General features: G+C 35.9%; 2 protein-coding genes across 3 annotated transcripts; one reads left to right on the top strand and one right to left on the bottom strand.

The window, feature by feature from the left end:
- The first annotated feature begins 1,723 nt into the window (after window positions 1–1,723).
- masp1 (MBL associated serine protease 1) lies at window positions 1,724–14,427 on the top strand. Of its 2 annotated transcripts, XM_052575545.1 has the most exons (12): window positions 1,724–1,868; window positions 2,518–2,740; window positions 6,643–6,820; window positions 6,907–7,038; window positions 7,735–7,931; window positions 8,926–9,073; window positions 9,175–9,293; window positions 9,408–9,486; window positions 11,286–11,405; window positions 11,492–11,563; window positions 11,733–11,804; window positions 12,842–14,427. In XM_052575545.1, exons 1-12 carry the CDS (start codon window positions 1,855–1,857, stop codon window positions 13,717–13,719), a joined length of 2,232 nt encoding a protein of 743 aa, XP_052431505.1. In that variant the 5' UTR covers window positions 1,724–1,854; the 3' UTR covers window positions 13,720–14,427. The 2 variants fall into 2 exon arrangements, with proteins under 2 accessions (XP_052431505.1, XP_052431506.1); XM_052575546.1 differs by lacking the exons at window positions 11,286–11,405; window positions 11,492–11,563; window positions 11,733–11,804; window positions 12,842–14,427 and adding an exon at window positions 9,599–10,333.
- A 309-nt stretch (window positions 14,428–14,736) lies between these two features.
- Window positions 14,737–20,941, bottom strand: LOC127972923 (osteocrin-like). Its single transcript, XM_052576919.1, has 5 exons — window positions 20,718–20,941; window positions 18,305–18,403; window positions 17,421–17,641; window positions 15,280–15,395; window positions 14,737–15,141 (listed from the first exon to the last, which is right to left on the bottom strand). Exons 2-4 carry the CDS (start codon window positions 18,401–18,403, stop codon window positions 15,311–15,313), a joined length of 405 nt encoding a protein of 134 aa, XP_052432879.1. The 5' UTR covers window positions 20,718–20,941; the 3' UTR covers window positions 14,737–15,141; window positions 15,280–15,310.
- Window positions 20,942–21,538: the final 597 nt, after the last annotated feature.

Raw genomic sequence — 21,538 nt, 5'->3', positions numbered from 1 at the left:
CAGCCAATCAGCATTCAGAATGTGTTACCCGCCTTAAAAAAAAAAAAAAAAAAAAAAGGTAAAATTCGTAATTCAGCTGGGGAATTCATGACAACAGAATATCATAAGGCCAGTTTAATACCTCATCTGAAGGATGCTTCTTTTTAAATTCTAAAGTCAGCATTATTAAACTAGGACTTTTGCACCCATTCAAGCCAGGGAATGAGCATGTCCTGCTGGCTGGACAAAAACTAGTTGCAGCAGCTAGTTAGTATTTCAAAAAGGGTCACCCACCAGTGTATTGACCAGGCTCTGACCTGCAGCTTTAGCAAGGAGCCAGACTCTACATACTGCATGCAACAGCTAAATTTATTGTCCGTGCCTTAATAAAGCTGCTCTGATAGAGGGGTAGCGCATCCTGACAAGCTCAATATGACCATCAGGATGCGCTACCACCTTATTTACTCACCCTCATGTCATTCCAAACCCGTAAGATCTTCGTTCATCTTTTGAACACTAATTAAGATATTTCTGATGGAATCTGAGAGTTCTCTGACCCTCCATAGGCAGCAACGATGTTACCACAATCATCACACAGAAATGCAGCAAGGACATCAGTAAAATAGTCTATGTGACATCAGGGGTTCAACCGTGCACAAAGAAAACAATAATAATATAATTTATTCAGCAGTTCTTCTCCCCAATTTACTGTTTTCTGCCGTTTTGGAGAGTACTCCAGAACTTAATCAATGCAGTCATGCTTTCTAGTTAAAGTAAACAATACAGATTTTCAAGTGGATTTTCTGAATATTTAATTTTTTTTTACACCCTTAGGTTCCAGATTTTCAAATAGTTCAGCCAAATATAGTCCTATCCTAACAAAACCATAACATCAATGGAAAGCTTATTAATTTATCTTTCAGATAAATTTAGTCTAATTGCTGGTTTTGTGGTCCAGGGACATAAATATCTTAAAATCATATGAAATATGATTATAACATCATCTAATAATATCATTTTGGGGAAGTGTCAGCCTAATGTTTAGAGAGTTTGACTCCTAACCCTAAGGTTGTGGGTTCGAGTCTCAGGCCGGCAATACCACGACTGAGGTTCCCTTGGGCAAGGCACCGAACCCCCAACTGCTCCCCGGGCGCTGCACGCAGCATAAATGACTGCCCACTTCTCCGGTGTGTGTTCACGGTGTGTGTGTGTGTGTGTACACTGCTGTGTTTGGATGGCTTAAATGCAGAGCACTAATTCTAAGTATGGGTCACTATACTTGGCTGTATGTTACTTCACTGCACTTCAAGTATGTCAAAATATGGCTTGAGGCTTTGTAGTCCCTTGGTGATACAAAGTACACAGAGTCCAGCTCAGGTCTTAGTTAGAAAGTGACACAACATGATAAATATAGAAAATGATGAAACTATTCTTAATCCAAATCCATTTCAGACAGCATTTTAATCTACATTCTGCTGCTGCTACGTAAAATAGTTCATTTCCATATTATTTTGTCAACATCACAATATGTATTTTCATGTATTTTCACCTGTGCATGTAAAAAGTTTTGGTTGCTTTTTATTTTTTGAAATGCATATACATAATTTATACTGCCGTAATGTATTTATTTTTATGCAAATTTCTACTTATATTGTTTTTTTTAAACCATGTGTTGTTGTTGTTTATATTGAAATACATCTCTTTTGTGCAAGTAACTAAAACACAAACTTCCAGCCCGCCTCGAGTCCCGGACACACACACAGTCTGTGGGGGAGAGAGCTCATTGTAAACAGTTGCAATGTGACGTGTGGAGGAAAACTGGAGCTCAAACGGGAATGCAGCACCTTTCCCACTGACAGAGGAATTTATGAAGTCATGGAGCTTACACGGTGAGAACTTTATTTCAGATTTGTTAAGATTCTACTAAGTGGTCTGAGATGTTGCGAAAATAATATCAGTCTGTTCTTATCATCAACAAACTTTCATTATAACCAGCTTGGAATTGTTTTTTTATCCATGACATATTTAGTCCGCGTGGGAATTTTTCCTTTTAGGGGTGTCAGTGTCATTTAAGACAACTCCTGTCAGTAACTTTGCAACTGAAATATTGCCGATCTTTTAACGCAAAATAATTTAACGTCAACAGTTAAAAAAAAAAAAACAACATTATTGTACTTGAAATGTAAAATGTGATAAATGATCAAGTGATAAATAAATGACACCTACACGTCAGATATGAAATCTAAGGGCCTGCACCTTGGTTACCACTTAACGTGAACGCTATTTATGTTCGCCTGCGAATAATTATTTAGAGCAATCTGAATAACTTGTAATCTGACATATCTTTGGTTAGTAAGGCTTTGCTGAACACTATAATTATTCCCCCCTCCTCCTAAACCCCAATTATCAGATTCTTACAGGAATTAATTCCGCTGAATTAAACTCACTTAATTGAATATTTGACACATTTTGTTTAATCTTAATGTTTGCAATGTTGAATTTGATGTCTTGGTTTAAATTAAATGCCTTTATACACAGTGTCATTGTGATCTTGGCCCAGTGTGTATGGCCCTCGTGGACTCAAGTCATCCACCTCACAGACATGTATGGGACCATCAAGTCTCCAAACTTTCCTGAATCCTATCCGAAAGAGATAAATCAGCAGTGGAATATAACTGTAGCAGATGGATATAAAATCCGACTCTATTTTATGCATTTCGACATAGAGCCCTCATACTTATGTGAGTACGACTACTTGAAGGTAAGTCGAAATGTACAAATGTTTCACTCTCCTTTTTAATAAAATCACCTCTACTAATTAATGTTCAATAAATATTACAAATATACATGAATCAACAACACAGGGACATATTCATATTAAAATACCCCCAGTGGGTGTCACAGCAGTGGACCAAAAACTGGGTGGCAGACAAAAGAAAAGGCACAGAAAAAAACTCTTTCAGAGACACACACGTGACCGTTGCGAATATGCATTTAAATGGATGCCGGAATTACATTTATAGGGTTTCCATGTATTCTGTGTTACATTGCTGCGAAATGCAGCTTGTCCTGAACTTGAACTCTTTTGTCCTTTTTATATGTGTTATTAACATGCTAGTGCAACTATTTTGCTCGAGGTGGGTCTGGTGGAATAGCTATGTAATTAGGATTCTTGCATTGGCATAAGCATGTCTCCCACACATTTTTGATTTTAGTTGCTGTATCTCTGTGTTGTCTGTGTTTGTGAGGCTGTTTTTCTGTGCATTGTGCTCAGGAATTAATTGCCTACGGACATCTTTGGTAACCGTAGGTTACCCTCCGTTCACTGACACGGGTAAAGTAAACACTCAAGCTGGGAGACAGATAAGAGACATGTCTAGGGCTGTTTGTGTGTGTTTGTAGAAGCACAATGAAGACTTGGCTGTGGTCTCAGTCTGCAATGTTTGTGTGTATGACTTTGGTTTGACTGGCAGTTTGGCTGTCTGCTGAGTGTAATTGTGTTCATGTGCATGCCAGTTTTTGTGTTTGTGCAGATATTTCTTAAATTGAGGGTTTGCCAGCATTCTTCTGGGTAATTTGTGTGGGTACATGCACAGCAAGAAGCTGGGAGTATTTATATTGTGTGGTTTTTTCAGATGTTCGTGCATGTATATTTAGAAAATGAGAACATATTCAGTCCTCATTGTGTCGTTTATTCTCTCTTATGTTGTTCCAAATCTGTTTGACTTACTTTCTTCTGTAGAAAAAGTGAAAATGTTGTGTAAAAACACAGCATGAACATTTTGTATAATATCTGCTTTTTTGTGTAATGAAAGAGACAAAGTTATACCAGTTTGAAACGACATGAAGATGATTTAATGATTGAAAGAATTTTGCACAGAAACTGAAAGCTTATTATTTGGTACGAGTATATAAACGTTGAAAGAAGTCTCACTTGAATTAAAAACGTAGTAAAAACTGTAATATTGTGAAATATTATTACAATTTAAAATCACTTTTCTATTATGGGGCACCGTTTGTAAAGAGGCTCACACATTTTGTCACATTTTTGCTTTCAATTCAAGTTTATTTGTATATCGCTTTTTACGATACAATCATTACAAAGCAACTTTACAAAAAATTTTGTTTCTACAATATTTAGTACTGGCTTATAAGTGGTGACTGTCAGTTTGTGCACGTATGACAGGATTTTTCAGAAAAATTCATATAAGACGCAGTCAGCTAGACGATGGACATTATTAACAGCAATTATTATATGATGCAGTCACACTTGTAGCAATATTTGTTAGTTATGTTTGTTGATTCAGGGTTAGAATCATCTGGGGTCCTCTGAGGGGTCAGCATCATCTATTCGGGGGCAGCTGTGCCCTAATGGTTAGAGAACCGGACTAGTTACCAGAAGGTCATCGGTTCGAGTCTCGGTGCTGGCAGGAGTTGTAGGTGGGAGGTAGTGAATGAACAGCGCTCTCTTCCACCCTTAATACCCATGGCTGAAGTGCCCTTAAACAAGGCACTGAACAAAAAGTTCCTCTCAGGCACTGGATCTATAGCTGCCCACTGCTCCGGGTGTGTGTTCATGGTGTGTTCACTTCTCACTGCTGTGCGTGTGCACTTGGATGGGTTAAATGCAGAGCAACAATTCCGAGTATGGGTTACTGTACTTGGCAAATGTCAGGACTTTCTTTCTTTCACTTTCTCAGGTGTTCTGGATCCAGACTGGAGCTTGTGTAAATCCTAGTTACCATGATAGAGACATTATTAGCATAGCTGCTGTTCCAACAAAGAAAATTAATTAGTTTAACCCCGAGCTAAAGAATAAGAATGTGCAATGTTAAATCTAAATGTTAAATCTTAATGTTAAATCTAAATCGAAATCGAAATGTTAAATCTAAATCTAAATCCAAATGTTAAATCTAAATGTAAAATCTAAATCTAAATCTAATTGTTAAATCTAAATGTTAAATCTAAATGTAAAATCTAAATCTAAATGTTAAATCTAAATGTTAAATCTAAATGTTGAATCTAAATCTAAATGTTAAATCTAAATCTAAATGTTGAATCTAAAAATGTTTCGGGTGAAACTAAATATTTAACTAATATGTAAATTAAAAAAACAATAACCGGAAGTGCCAGAATAAAAGCTCGAGGAGGTCAGTGAGTGTTAATAGCATCGTGTCAAATAAGTAATGAATAAAAACCATCTCATCCGAGGAAGTTGACTCTTGGACATTAATTATCATGATCATAACTACCTAAAATATTAAACACGTTTGGAGAAACTCTATTTGAAGAGTAGGCTAGTGTCACTTTAATGGAAAGTGCTGGACTTATGATAACCTGTAGCCATAATAGCCAGCCATGAGGGGTCTCACTTTGACTGATTGTTAATGTCTTCACTCATCTTGTCATCATTCTGTCATCACTCTCTGTCATGTTCGCAATCGCATGCTTAAACGCCAGCAAGAGCCTATATTCCCGCCCACCCCTGACCAGGTACGGTAACTGTTAACGTTACTGTCATCCAAAATGTCCAATGAATCAACGTTAGCCGAGAGCATAGGATCTTGCTGGCGTTTAAGAATACAAACATTGTCATAAAAGTGACACTAGCCTACTCTTCAAATACAGTTTCTCCAAATGTGTTTATTATTTTAGGTAGTTATTATCACGATAATCCATGTGCAAGAGTCAATTTTCGGATGATATGGTTTTTATTCGTTACGTATTTGACACAATGCTATAAACACTCACTGACCTCCTCAAGCTTTTATTTTGGCACTTCCTGTTATCAGAAAGTAAAATTCCCCCCAAACATTTAGAGTCAACATTTATATTTAGATTTAGATTTAGATTTAACATTTAGATTTAGAATTAATATTTATATTTAACATTTAGATTTAAAATTTAGATTTTACATTTATATTTATATTTATATTTAACATTTAGATTTAACATTAACATTTAGATTTTACATTTAGATTTTACATTTATATTTAGATTTAATATTTAGATTTAACATTTAGATTTAGATTTAGATTTAACATTTAGATTTAGATTTAATATTTATATTTAACATTTAGATTTAACATTAAGATTTTACATTTACATTTTTTTAACATTTAGATTTAACATTAACATTTAGATTTTACATTAATATTTAGATTTAATATTTAGATTTATATTTAGATTTAGATTTAGATTTAGATTTAACATTTAACATTTAGGTGTAACATTTAATGTTTAGATTTAACTATTTAAAATATCTCTAAATTGACAAATATTGTTGTAAATGTACTAAAAAGTGATCGTCAAAAATTCATACCAGTTTTTTAAACATCGTTTGAAGCTAAATGTGACAAAATGTTGCTGTTATTTTTAGCGTGAGCCACTTTACAAACGGCGCCCTATATTCTATTTTAATATATTTTTAAATGTAATTTATTCCTGTGATGTAAAGCTGAATTTTCAGCAGCTATTACTCCAGTGTTCTGTGTCACATGATCTTTCAGAATTCGATTTTAATATGCTGATTTGCTGAAAGATTTCTTATCATTATCAATGTTGTGCTGTTTAATATTTTTGTGTAAACTGTGATTCTTCTCTTTCAGGATTCTTCTTTCAGAACAGCATTCATTTAAAATAGAAATCTGTTTGCTCGCACAGGTATACTCAGACTCTGAAGAGCTGGCTGTGTTTTGTGGAAAAGAGAGTACAGACACAGAACAGGTTCCTGCTGATAATGTCATCACGTCCCCCAGAAACGTCCTCAGTGTGGCGTTCCGTTCAGACTTCTCTAATGAGGAACGATACTCTGGCTTTGAGGCTCACTTTAGTGCAGTTGGTGAGTGTTTGGAATAACAAAACAGTGCACATTCATTTCAGTTTCTAACGTCCAATTTGCTCATTCTCTTTTCTTTTTTCCTGCAGATGTAGATGAATGCAGAGACAGAAACGATGAAGATCTTGTCTGTGATCATTTCTGTCACAACTACATTGGAGGCTTCTACTGTTCTTGTCGTTATGGGTTCCTGCTTCATTCTGACAACAGAACTTGCAAAGGTAATATTTCAAAATAGCAAAATCAGAATCAGAACATTCTGTTTTGTGTTATAGTTGGATTTTCCTCTAATGTAACAAACTTGTTCATGTCAGCCTAGTGACCCACTTAATATAATAAAATAACATGCAGATGCCAAACACCCTTTTTTTACTCGAATCAAAGTCTGACCAATTTAATTTTCTCCTTCATGCCAAAAGGTGGTAAAATTTAAACATTATTTATATGTGGCTTGATGAAGAAAATCCTAATATTCCTGGAAATATTGGTTAGTCAGTTAAGTTAACATTAAATGTGTGTGTGTGCGTGTGTGACTCTTTCACCCAATAAAGGGTGCGCACTAGTTGTATACTTAGTTTTTACCATAGTGGTAGTTTAAGTGTGTGTTGGAGTGTGTCTGTCTTATGTCTAGCTGATTGTAGCTAAGCAGCAACTGCTAAATATTTACACTGTGGTGGTCAGTGAGATGTGGATAAACTTGTGAACTTCAAACACCCGATTAGAATGGGAGCTATTACTGCAGCTTCCATGCATTGCACTGCAAACATAATTCTTATGTTTGAGGGATTTTTAGCAAAAGATTTACAGTACAAGGGAATTATTGTTTAGTCATTTTATGATAGCTGTTAATGTGTTCATTTTGAATGCTATACTGAATGATAGTGAATTATATATATGTGCATTTGTAATCTTTGCAGTTGAGTGTAATGAAAAGGTGTACACAGAGCGCTCTGGAGAGATCACCAGCGCTGATTTTCCTGAACCATACCCCAAGAGCTCTAACTGCACATATCGCATTGAGCTGGAGGAGGGTTTTCAAATCACTCTGGAGTTTGATGAGACCTTTGACATTGAAGACCACCCTGAAATCACCTGCCCCTATGACTTTATCAAAGTGAGAGTCCTCTTACAATTCCTTTGCAGCGTTTTTATAAATAAACACATACACAGTTTAACCATCATTATACAAAATAATGACAGAACATTGCATTTGACAAATTCAAATGAAGTATTTAGTTAATATATGTAAATATAATTTGTTATTTTTTTATATAATATGCCACTTAACATCACATTTACCTCAGAAAATAAATTTAATGGCCATAGCTTTTTGATTAGCTAAAAAAAAAAAAAAAAGAAAGAAATATATATATTTTATATATATTTAGCTACATTTTTATATACTGTACACCTCAACTTTGAGTATTTAGCATTAAATAAATGTGATCAGTTAATAGATAATTTAATTCATTTTTCATTGTACATTTTTTGGCTAAATGAATACTTTCATTTCAGTTTCAGTCTTCCATTAAAAAAATATTTCAGTACATCACTAATCTTAATTAAATATTATGATAATAGTTAAAAGGTGCTTTTGAAACACTGTTTATGAAGCTTTGAAACCTTTGCGAATCATTCGTTTTCAAATCAGTGATTCGGAGTGTGTATCAAAACACAAAAGTGACTTAATTTCAGTAAATGAAGCTTTATTAGATCATAACTGTTTTGCAATGGTGAACTGTGAACTGCTAATGTATACTGTCCTCTATTTGGCTTTTAATAACAAGATTGTATAATAAAAAGGAAGAATTCTAGTTTCATCTTTTACTGGCCTGATTAACCAAGCTCTCCATAAAAAAGCAAAACAAGACCTACACTTTAAAAAAGTATACACTTCATATTTAATGGTGTTAGATTAGATTTTGTGTTTTGATAAAAATTTGAAGTTGGTTTGTGTGCTTTGAAAATGTAAATCATTTTGTGCATCAATTGAATTGAAGTTTCAAAAAGCTTAGTTTTTCCCATCACTAATGATACAAATTGATACATTTGGTTGGAAAAATAAAACATTAAAACAATATATTATTATAATGCTGCTTTATCCACAGATTAATGCAGGAGACAAGGATTTTGGCCCATTTTGTGGTGAGCAGTCACCAGGGAAGATCCAGACAAGAAGTAACATTGTCAACATCCTGTTTCACAGTGACAGCACTGGAGAGAATCTTGGCTGGAAACTCACTTACACCTCCACCGGTCAGAGACTGACCAATGCATATAACTACTAAAATGAATTACTTCATGTAAATTACTTTCCGAGTATGGTACTGTGGCAAAGGTGTAAATGTTATCTTCAGGTTCTGAATGCTCTCCTCTGGCGGCGCCCCTTAATGGAAACCTGGAGCCTCTGCAGTCTAACTACATCTTCAAAGATCACATTACGCTGACCTGTGACCCTGGATACTCACTGAGACAGGTCAGAGAGAAGCGGCCATTCACTTCTGCTGATAAAGCCAGTGAATGATGCAAGCTAATTCAAACAAATCAGTACTGTTTTACATCACACTAACGCTCACATTCTCTCTTACAGGGTGATAAAGAATTTGAGCATTATCAGATTGAGTGTCAGAGGGATGGGAAGTGGAGCAGTGATGTCCCGCTGTGTAAAAGTAAGTCTATTAACAGACACTCTGTATTTATATTTACCTCCTGACTTTTTTTCTCACTTTCCCTTTCTCTATTTTTCTCTCTTCTTTTCCTTCTTCTCCTTGCTGCCATCAGAGAAGGAATCTCAAAGGAGACATCATTCCCTAACAAGCATTTTAACTAATAAGATGCTGAGTTAAAATCTAAAGGGATTGGTTGGTAGCCAATGAACTTCCTAAACTACAAATGAGCTTGAAAAATACACCACCATTTCCATTCAATTGATCAAATGTCATTTATGTTGTTACAAAATATTTTTTTACATGCTGTGCATCAAAGAATTTTGAAAAAAAAAAAAAGAGTTTTCACAGAGAGATTAGACTAAATATTGCCAAAAATCAGCATATTAGAAGGATTTCTGAAGGATCATGGAATGCTAAAGACTGGATTATTGATGCTGAACATTCAGCTTTGATTTTAACAATATAATAAATGTTATTTTATTGAGCATAAAAGACTAGCAAACCTTTGTGTTTCTTTTTCAATATTCCAAAGCATTCAAGTATCTCATGACGAAGATGAAATTTCCTAAATCTCTGTATTTGTACTAGGTTTGCGTTCCAGGTTACAAACAAGTTTAAGACTAGTCCTAGACTTAATGGATATGGTTTGGGGTCATTTAGGCATAGCCTTAATCTGTCTGCCTGTGAATAAAAACGAACCTAAAATTACAACAATTCTTACTCAGAGTTTATTGTAGTTTGAGGTTTGGTTCTTTTGTAAAAAAAATAAATAAAACAAATAACACAATGCAAAAATGCATTTAATACCATGATGAATAAAGATTTAAATAAATATCACTGTTTTTAATCAATTGTCTATGAGTATGTAAGGTGCATTTTTACTTATAAGCACTAATTCTGATAAATTCTCATAAAATGATAAAATTATGATCTATCACTTTGTTTTGATGATAGATTTTATTACAGATTTTGTTGCTAAAGCTTATACAAGCTGTCTGTGCTAAACATTATCAGTGTTAACTTTACATCTTCCACGTCTAAGTCTAGTTTTGTTGCTCTGACAGTGAAAGTGTGGTTTGAAGGCCACACTGAGTTAATGTATCATAGAATGTCTCCATCTACTGGTCATTAATGCTTTTTGATAAATAGGTACTCTGAAATAAACCAGTGAGCATGTACACGTATGTATGTGAACATGATCTTTATATATATATATATATATATATATATATATATATATACATTTATACATCCCTTTTTCAGTAGTACATTTTACTTTCATTATTTGGTTCATTTTGAGATAGAAATACATAAATACACTTAGATTTTTAGACAGGACTAATTATAAAACTACCTCAACTTTTGGGAACACACAGCACATGTTGAAGAGTGGACACTTAATGTTTGGTATGATTGTGATCTTTACTGTTTAAATGGTTTATTTGTGCATAAAATTATTTCCATCATAAATCCTATTATAATACACATTCCATGTCCTACTGTAAAATCATCCAATCACATTTGATAATTCCTGTAATTGTTTTTCTATACTATGATTCATAACATCCGGAGCCATACAGTATTCATTTTATCCTGCTCCCATCTAATCCATTATACAAATAAGGCCATACTTTCTAAATTTTGGTAGAATTTTTAAGAATCTTTAATAATAAAAACTTTCACGAAATAGATAAAAATAGGAATCTAAATCAAATATGACACACCCCAAAATCATCATCCAAAGAATTAAAAAAGGACTAATATCTGTGACTCAATTTCCTTCTCATGATCTCCTTTAGTGGTTGACTGTGGTCCAGTGGATGTAGTACTGGGTGAGGTGATTTTTGAGAGCTCTGGAAACAGTACTGTGTTTGGATCCAGAATCCAGTACAGCTGCAGAGACTCTCCCCAGGTCAACAGTGAGTATTTCACTGTCAGTCATTGATGCATGTAAGTCAAGTCATATTAGATGTCACAGTGGATTTGACTCTGATTGGTCTTACAGACACTTACACCTGTCATCAGAGTGGGGAATGGGTGAGTGAGGACGGGACACCTCTGCCCACTTGTTTACCAGGTATGGTGTTTTACTGAGAGTCACTTATTTTAAAATCACTGTTGCATTAATTAAGGTCTATTCAGTTTTGTTTAGTTGCTTTATTATAAACATGACTTTGTGTTCATAGTTTTGGAATGGTATAATCTATATGACTACAGTGTCATCGTTGTTTATGTATTTACTGTAGGAGATTTCGAAAGAACCTTGAGTGCCAATGCGGAATCTCAGCTTCCTACTCCACTAGAAAGCACTCCTCTTGGTAAGACTCAAAGTTTCGAATGGAATGCTTTGGAAATGTATTGCAGGATATCAGACCATGACTAAATTAAAAAAAAAAAACTTGCCATTTTGGATCATTCAAAATCATCAAATCATCGACTGGCCTGGGAAACATTTACACATTCAGCTTCATGAGACATCATTTTGTTTACTTACTAACTGTTTATGACAACTAAAGATATGAATTCACATTGTTATACATTATATGTGTTACATGATATTATATATTATTTAAAATAAATATTTATTAAACTGTACGCTGCTTTTCAAAAGTTTGTGGTCAATAAGAAATTTTTAATGAATTTAATAGCAATAATGCATTAAATGGATGTGACACTAAATACACTTTTTTACAAAAAAATATATTTCAAATAAATTGGGTTCTTTTGAACTTTTTTTCATCAAAAATTCGGAAAAAAATATTTAACAGTTTCCACAAAGAATATTATTAAAATATGAATTGATGTTAGAATGATTTCTGAAATTTCATGTGACACTGTCTTCTGAAAATTCAATGTCAAGAATACATTTTTAAATTAAATATATATAAAAGCTGTCAGTTCAAATCATTACTGTTTTTCTTCATTTTTAATCAAATAAATGCAGCCTGCGTGAGCATAAGAGAATTCTTTCAAAAATATTTAAAAAATCTTACAGAACCTATTTTATTTTTTATATTATTTTTACTTTTTTCCAACAGGCAGACCAAATTCATATTAAATGCAACTTAAAAAGTGCTGATAAATAAAACTTTAAATGTGTAAAATATAATAAGGATTTTTTATATCTACATTAGAAAATGTCCAAAGTAACAAAAAGCACAAAGTAACTATTTTCATCCAGTGAATCCATTGTCTGTCTAAAAAAGTAATATGTCTAATAATAGGATCCTTGTGTTTTTATTTATTAATTTATTTTGGTTTGGCACCCTGTGTCTCTGTTTGCTTTAAGTTACTTGTATTTGTTTCTTAGATTGCTATCCATATCTGTGTTAACTTGCATAAGTTTTTGTTTCAGCATGTGGTGAGCAGTCACAGCTCTTCCCAGCCCAGCAGAAGCGAATCGTAGGTGGGAGAGCAGCATCTCCCGGTCTGTTCCCCTGGCAGGTTCTGCTCTCAGTAGAGGATTTGTCCCGTGTCCCTGAGGACCGCTGGTTTGGCAGCGGCGCTCTCCTCTCCTCCACTTGGGTTCTCACAGCTGCTCACGTTCTCAGATCACACCGCCGTGATCTTTCCGTTGTCCCTGTCGCTTCTGAACACATCCGAGTGCACTTGGGCCTCATAGACATACGGGATAAGCACCTGGCCACCAACCGGTCCGTAGTGAAAGTCATCCTCCATCCTCAGTTTGATCCTCAAAACTATAACAATGACATTGCCCTGATTAAACTCAGCCAGGAGGTGGTGCTGTCTGCGTTAATACGACCCGTGTGTCTACCAAGGCCTGGTGTAAAAGGTCATGTCCTGATGCCTCTGCCCAACACATTGGGTATAGTGGCTGGTTGGGGGATCAACACAGCCAACGCTTCTGCTTCCACAAGTGGCTTGACCTCAGATTTAGGCACTGCCTCCGAGCTGCTCCAGTATGTGAAACTCCCGGTTGTGCCACAGGACGAATGTGAAGCTAGTTATGCATCACGCTCTGTCAACTACAACATCACCAGCAATATGTTCTGTGCTGGCTTCTACGAGGGCGGTCGGGACACCTGTTTGGGGGACAGTGGGGGAGCGTTTGTCACCCAGGACACCCGCAGTGGGAGATGGGTGGCACAAGGACTGGTGTCCTGGGGCGGACCAGAGGAATGTGGCAGTCAGAGGGTGTATGGTGTGTACACTCGGGTGGCAAACTACATCCTCTGGCTACACAGGCACATGGATGTGGACCGCTCATGGTGAGGAAGTTACAAAAGTGTAGTTGAGCTGGAAGTCTCTCTTTATTTTTGTCATCTTATTTGATCAGTCTTACCATTTTCCACAAACTAACTTAAAGCAAGGCAAAAATTACACCCAGAGGTGTTCACAATCTTAGGCTATCAGTTTGTGAATTTATTTGTTGTATAGATGGTAAGAACTTGCTCTGGGCGATTGAGTCAACTAGAAAGAACCATATATTCATCAAGATAATAGCATTTTACTACTCTCATTTTTTGGCCTTTAGCTTGGATCCTTCATAATTTTTCAACATCTGCTGTTGTTTAAAACTTATACTATACTCTTATAAAATCATATTACCCTTTAGTACTTGTTAAGGTTTTTAGAATATAAAGACAGCATGTATTGGTGCAGCCTTGGTGCATATGAAATTTCTTTCAAAAAGCAAAAACAAATTACTTTTTATACAATTGAAGTATTTCAATGAAACTATATAGTACATAAGAAAAATAAATAATATACATCTTTAAATTTATAATAATATAAATCATTTAAACCTAAATAAATGTATTTCAGCACAAATATACAATGTTATACTTTTAGAATGGTTACACTCCTATTAAAACTAGACATTTCTATAACAAATGCAATGATATTGTTATATTTGCACAAAGTGATGTAATATGAATTAAAAAATTACAAAAATTAAAACCTGGTGCATAACTTGCTGTATTTGTCTAACGTTGTGTGATGGCTTTATTACTAATATTTGCCTGTCAACTTCTTACCCACAAACTAGGAGTTCGCTTTCATTGTGCTTCTATTCCCTAAGTAGGCAAAATATTTACTTGTACAATAAAGTGTCTTGAATTACAAAAAATCACAAGGGGTTAACCAAAAGGATCAAAACCAGCCAGATATCCTATCAACAATCATAAATGCATATGGTCACTAATCAGCACCAGAATTGAGTTGCAATCTCGTTTATTCTGCATTTTGTTTTAGCAGCTTGCATTAATAAATTGAAATAAGACAGACATATTTTGTAGATTTCTATCTGTTTTATTGTCAAGGCTGAACAGCCTCCAGTCAAAGTGAGAAAATGACAATAGTTATGTATATTACAGCAAGCAAGAAGTCTTGTGGCGCTGGAGTAAATATTGAGATGTGCAATAATGGAAGCCATGAGCTAATTCCTCTCTGATTGGCTAATGCTTCTGACATCATAAACAGAACTCATTTTATGAAAGCAATACAGTTTAGATGTTTAATTTATATGATGATGAGTCAGAACTGGAAATAAACAGTTTGATCGGATATTGAAGCTCTAAATCAGTTATCAGTGAGAAAGAACAGCTCTGGAGCAGATGATTAATGGTCGTTCAGTGGTTAGTGAGTAGCCAGCTGGTGTGCTTATCATGCATATCATCTACCTGCGATATTACCCTGTGAAACAAACAAAATACATATTTAACATATAAATACAAAATACAAGATATTATGTTGAATATAATTAGCATTTTAGTTTTTCTATTTTCATCTTACAACACATTTAAACAAAAGATTTCCGTTGCTCTTACGTACCTGTTTGTGGGGGCGTGGTCAGAGGCGGAGTCTATCCTCGGCTGCTGGGAAGACGGCCTACGCCAATCCGGTCAATCGGAATATTGACTCGTCGCCGCGGCAACTCAACGACCTTCCTGCAGACATAACGCAATGAAATCAGCCATATCCTTTAGATTACCTTTTACTCACTCAGTCACTATCGTGAGTTACTTCTTTTCCCCTTTTCCATCACACACTGCTGATTGGAAAGACATGCCAAGGTGAGTATCGTTAAGCATATGACTCTTAAAGGTATAGCTCATAATTAAATATTTATAAAAAACTATGAGAATACTTTTTGTGCACGAGGAAATAAAAAAATGATGACTTTATTCAAGAATTCTTCTTCTTTGCGTCACTCTAAAACCCATTTTGGAGAGTCACAGTGCTTGCTGTGGTTGGTGTTGCTGACCTGTAACAAAGTCCCTTTAAGGCAAGTCATGTGACTTGGCGGCCATCTTTGAAATGCCTCCTGGGCATCCAAGTGCAGCTCCTATCTCTTTTAATGGGGAAACATTAAATTCTCCAAAACTTGTCGAGAAGCTTATGATTAAATTTCATATTTGAATTCACCAATGAAATCTGACTACAACTGTATCATAAATTAGGGTTGAAGTAAATGTCCAGACCATAATAAATGTCCATGTAAAAAAAAAAAAAAAAAAATACTGGCAATATCTAATATATGTGTTTGTAAATTATTATTATTATTTATTTTTTATTGAGTGTATACTGAAGTATTTATTGAGCAGGAGGCACATTTTCCAATGATACTAATAATAGTCTATTATTAGTGCTACCTAGCGTCAGAGTTTTTTAAAATTATTTTTTACTATGGACAAATCTCAATTTTTGTCTGGAAAAATCAAGCTTTGGAAGAAGATCTGAAAAATATATTGAGAAAATGTAGATGTCTAGTAACAAAATCTAACATAGGCTTTCAAGGTGAATATCTTTACTGAGGATCCATGGAACAGTCGCATAACTACGCAGCAGTTTTCATGAGCTTTCATGTGTTTATCAGGCTCATGATAGATAGATTTGTGTGTTGAGATTTGATAATGCATGGCGTGGTGCTTTCGCTGCTGTTCTTGGCTTCTGTCCTGATCTTATCAAGTGCTGAGGATCATTTAGATGCAGCTTTGTGAGAGCCTCAGGCCATGCTGAGTTACACTGCATGTTCCATCCAGCAGGGAGATCAAATCATTCACTGAGATAAAACAGTTTTGATCATTGACTGGAAGTCTGATGCTACAGTCATCAGCACAGTTGGACTGTCCGTTCCCGTAAAGCAGCATCAGACACTTATTATGTCATACAAAACCTCAGTCCACACCACAGTGACTCCACCCAAGAAATAGAAGTACTTTAACTGTGGGGTTACAGACAAAACATTAATTGCACTTAGTGAACTGTAAAAGCACAAACAGGCTCACACAAAGCTATCAAGCTGTGCATGACAGACTTCAGCCAATAAAAACAAGCCATGGCCAGTCAAGGCTACATATGGTTCATCGTCTGTTTGGGATCATAATAAGTAATAATTCATTACATTTATAGTGCTTTTCTAGGCACTCAAAGCACTTTACATTGTCAGGGGGTATCTCCTCATCCACCACCAGTGTGCAGCATTCACCTGGATGATGCGACAGCAGCCATAGTGTTCTTATTGGTGGAGAGGAGACGGAGTGATGAAGCCATCAGTAGATATGGGGATTGTTAGTAGGCCATGATGATCAGAGGCCAATGGGCAAATTTAGCCAGGATGCCGAGGTCACACCTCTACTCTTTTCGAAAGACATCCTGGGATTTTAAATGACCACAGAGAGTCAGGAGCTCGGTTTAACATCTCATCCGAAGGACGGCTCACAAATCAAAAGTTTGTTTTGTATAGGTTTTTCAGACTTAAGCCAGGGTTGACAATAAAATTGCAGTGCTGTGATTCAACTGTGATGACAAATCGTCAAATGTAAACAAATGTAAACATATTTAATTATAATCCATGAAATATTTTAATAATAATAATCATATTAGTATTTATATTATTTCACAGGCTAGAATATGTTTTCTTTCTGTATCCAAACTAAAAGAAGAGTGTTTCTTTTTTTCTCATTTCTTACCTCTGCTTGTTGCTTTTGGGATCCATGGTGCTGATTGACAGACGGTCAAGAGGCGTGTTGGATCCCGGGAAGCTGCGTTTCCTCTTGGTCTCAATGACATCGTTCTCCAGTCGGACCAGCTGGTTGTGCAGGAGGTGTTTAGCGTTCACAGCTCCTGAGGTCTTCTGCTCGGTCTGGCCTCGCTGGACGCTGCGACCCTCCATGACAGATGGCTCCACATACTAGATTGGAAATAAATGGAAATGCATGGTGTAATGCAAATTATGTCTTCATCAGTTACACCAGTTTTTAAATTTGTCAGAAAATTAAGTCTACCTAAAAATAATCTTCATTTTCTTTTGATGGACAATTCATCATCAAAGCACGATTTTAAGGCGTTAGACTGGTTTTAGATGGGTTTTAGCTGGACTAAGCTAGATATTTATGGTGCAAAGTTCACTGGGTCCTGCTGATGGATATGGTTCTGACCTTTATCAAGCAAGTTATAGCTGGTCGACCAGTTTGGGATTGTAAAAAACAGAAGCTTGAACACCCCAAGCTGTTGAGTTGAGAGACCAACTCAAGATCATTTAAAATGCAATAATAAAGTTGGCTCTTTTCCTATGAAGAAACAGGAAGAGTGACAGACTGGGTGACCCAGTGGGTCAGTTCTCAGACAGGTAGCTCATGTTCATAAGGAGAGGGTGATGGTTGCCTCCTGCAGAGACTCTCAAGGGGAATCCCCACTGTATTTATAGAATACTCAGCTATTTGCATTCAGTCTGTTTTTGTGTTTCTGAGGACCAGCAGAGTGAATTTCCTCACAAAATGCATAATATAACATTATTTTCTCAATCTCTCATATACAGTTTGTATATTTGTATATCAGCAAGACCTGGACTCACCTCTGATCTTAATTGGGGTAGAAGAAGGCTTTCCGCACTACAGTGGAACAAGGTCAGTGTCAGCAGACCAGAGAGCAGCACACATCCACAGCCCAGCATCTACAATACAATTAACAATGTGATTATTGGGGTCTTGGAGTCTCTTATGCTCAGCGAGGCTGCTTTTATTTGATCAAAAATGCAGTAAACGGTTATTCTGTGAAATGTTATTTACACATAAAATAGCTGTTTTCTATTTTAACATATTTAAAAAAAAAATTTATTCCTGTGCTAGTAAAGCTGATTTTTTTGCCACCCATTACTATAGTCATCAGGTGTCACATGGTCCTTCATAAATCATTCTAGAATGCTGATTTGCAGCTCAAAAAACATTATTATTATTATTATCATTTCATTTTTAATTTTATTTTGTGGAAACTATAATAACTGTGTTTTTTTAGTCGCTTTTGATCAGTTTTAATGCATCCTTGTTAATGAAATTTAATTTCTTAAAAAAGGTAGTGTGTACAGTATATATATATATATATATATATATATATAGAGAGAGAGAGAAAGAGAGAGAGAGAGAGAGAGAGAGAGAGAGATGGATACTGCATCATAATTTAATTTATTACAGTTTTTATGTCTCTGTGTCAGTGCACTGTCAATTGAGCGTGCACACACACACTTCAGCTTCAGTACCGTGTTGAATTACTGTGATACAGGGCTGTGTTTACATTCATCCAGACTCCATCTGTGAAAATACACTCTGACTGGGCGGTCCGGCAGCCGCGAGAGTGTGAGAATGCTTCTAACACACACCCTCTACACAAACACATGAACTCAGCCCAAACACACACTCTGACCTGCACCCCTACCTGTGTGTCCCCAAAACACACTCTTAAACACACTCATACAAAAACATCCTCACAGCAGGACTGCACATTACTGTAGTTTCGCATCACTTGAGTAAAAGTTTTATATTGATGATGATCAAGTAATTTACAGTAAATAATTTATGAGAACACTTTTGCCTTAGCTCTTTCACTTATTTGATTTCTAAAACCACCTTATTTAGATAATGATGCTGCACCGAATCTTATTTTTTGACTGCCGCCTGCTGGCACATGTGTTAATTGCAACTGTAAAAATGACATTCATCCTGACATTTGTGACACTTTCCTTTAAACATTATTTATTTGTAAATTAATTAATTATATATATATATATATATATATATATATATATATATATATATATATATATATATATATATATATATATATATATATATATATATATAATAAATTTACATTGAATATTAAAATCCAGTTACTAGTAAAAACTAGTAAAAAACATAATTAATAAAAGGCTATAGATAGACAGATAGTGCTTAAAAGTGTCTGCTAAATGCATAAATGTAAATGTAGATAGATTGGTAGACACATTAAAAAGTGGTTTTGAAAATATCAAAAACAAATATGAAAAACTAAGATTGTTAGAATATGTTATACAAGAAAATATTTTGTTCCCTATAATTCAACATTTCGTGCTTAACTCATTGTGTCACTTGCAATTTGTTTGTAAGTGTAGAGTTTGCTATTGTTTTTAAGTGACAATTATTTCTACACCAATTTTTTGTATAGTTAGATCATTAGATAGATAGATAGATAGATATAAAAAGTTAAGATAGAAAAATCTAAACAAAGCTTAATGTAGCATTTAAGAATTTCTGACCTTGAATCATGTAATCCATGGTTTGCATTACCCATTATTAGTTTTGACATTTTATTAATTCTTCATTTAAATTTTTCTCACCTTAAATAAACACCTGCTACAGTATTTCTCCTATACATTTTTCAAAACTCTTTACTATCTGTAAATACTGCCCAGTAATGCATTCATCTGACCCAGAGTGTCCCGTCCTTGGCATTTGAGGTCTGGTGCGCTGAGTTGAGCAGATGCGGCCCCTCTCCCGCCCCACGAATGGGGAAATGCATTGTCCAGCAACATGGGCTAACTTTAGCATTTTCCGTCCCCAAAAATAAACAACTCCAGCCATCTCCCATTGCCCACACACACTTCACTGGACACCCTGCATGCACATACAAACACACACACACACACACACACGCTCTCTCAAAGACGCTCTTAACGGTTCTCTGATACCAGGCATGATTTCACACCTCTGTGTCACTATTACAGCAATGCAACATCACCAGGATGTTTCCGATACTGGTTCATCCGTAACCCTGAAGCTCAAACAAATTCACAGTTGCTTATCAAACAGCAGATTCTGTAGCAACTAACTAGCGTTATTCTACTGCGACTCCTGACAAATGTGTTCAAATACACCTGTCTGCTCACCCAAACACACACACTTAACACAGCCCTGTAGGAACACACAGGTTGCTCTTTCTCCAAGGCTCCTTACCCTTAATCTGATTCGGTTTCAGTCACACGGGGATGGACAGATGGACACTGTGCAGTTCCTGGAATTTCGCACGTTCTCTGCCTTTGCTGGTTCCTGCTGTTGTCTTTCCTGGTTTTATAGGCTCTCGCCGGGAATCTCCACTCCAATCGGTGGTCGCGATTGCTCTGACATCATTTCTGCAGGTTTTCCACTGTGGCTCGCCCTGAAGCCGCTCTCCCCAACTCTCTCATCCTCATTACGATTGCAAACTAATAGCAACCGGAGGGAGCAGCTGGACACGTTTGAATGTGCGTGTCACTTCTGTCCTTCTTTCTTGGCCAAGAGTGCCTGGAAGGTCATCTTCTAACTGAGAACCTGCTGTGTTTCCACAAGTTTGAGAGTGTGTGTGTGTTGGAGGACAGTGTGTGTAGGTGGTTTATCTCTCTCTGGCGTGCAATCCTTTCTCTTGTGTATAAACGACACCGTATCTGGCCACATGAGTGTGTGTACGGATGGTGGTTGATGACCTGCATCTTGTAATTCACTCAACTTTCCTCTCGGTCTGAGAGAGTTAGGTGGTGTTAGTTGTGAAGAGTTCCCCTCATACTGCCTGTTCTCACACTATATTTATCTGCACACACAGAGCTCATCTCTCTTTACTCCCACTGTTAAATAAAGAGCAGACCGGGCAGGCCTGTCTACCACACCAAAATTTCCACAGACCCTATGATGATCCCTCTCTCTCTCTCTCTTTCTCACTGGCTCCTTCACTAAGATGTTTTGGAAAATCAGAGGACACCAAAGAGGGGAAGCCAGGAGACGTGCATGTGTGCGTGTACAGA

The sequence above is a fragment of the Carassius gibelio genome, chromosome B15 (assembly GCF_023724105.1).
Source record: "Carassius gibelio isolate Cgi1373 ecotype wild population from Czech Republic chromosome B15, carGib1.2-hapl.c, whole genome shotgun sequence".
Classification (NCBI taxonomy): domain Eukaryota; kingdom Metazoa; phylum Chordata; class Actinopteri; order Cypriniformes; family Cyprinidae; genus Carassius; species Carassius gibelio.
Note: the sequence above shows the minus strand (reverse complement) of the source record. Positions and strands in the feature narration are given on the sequence as shown.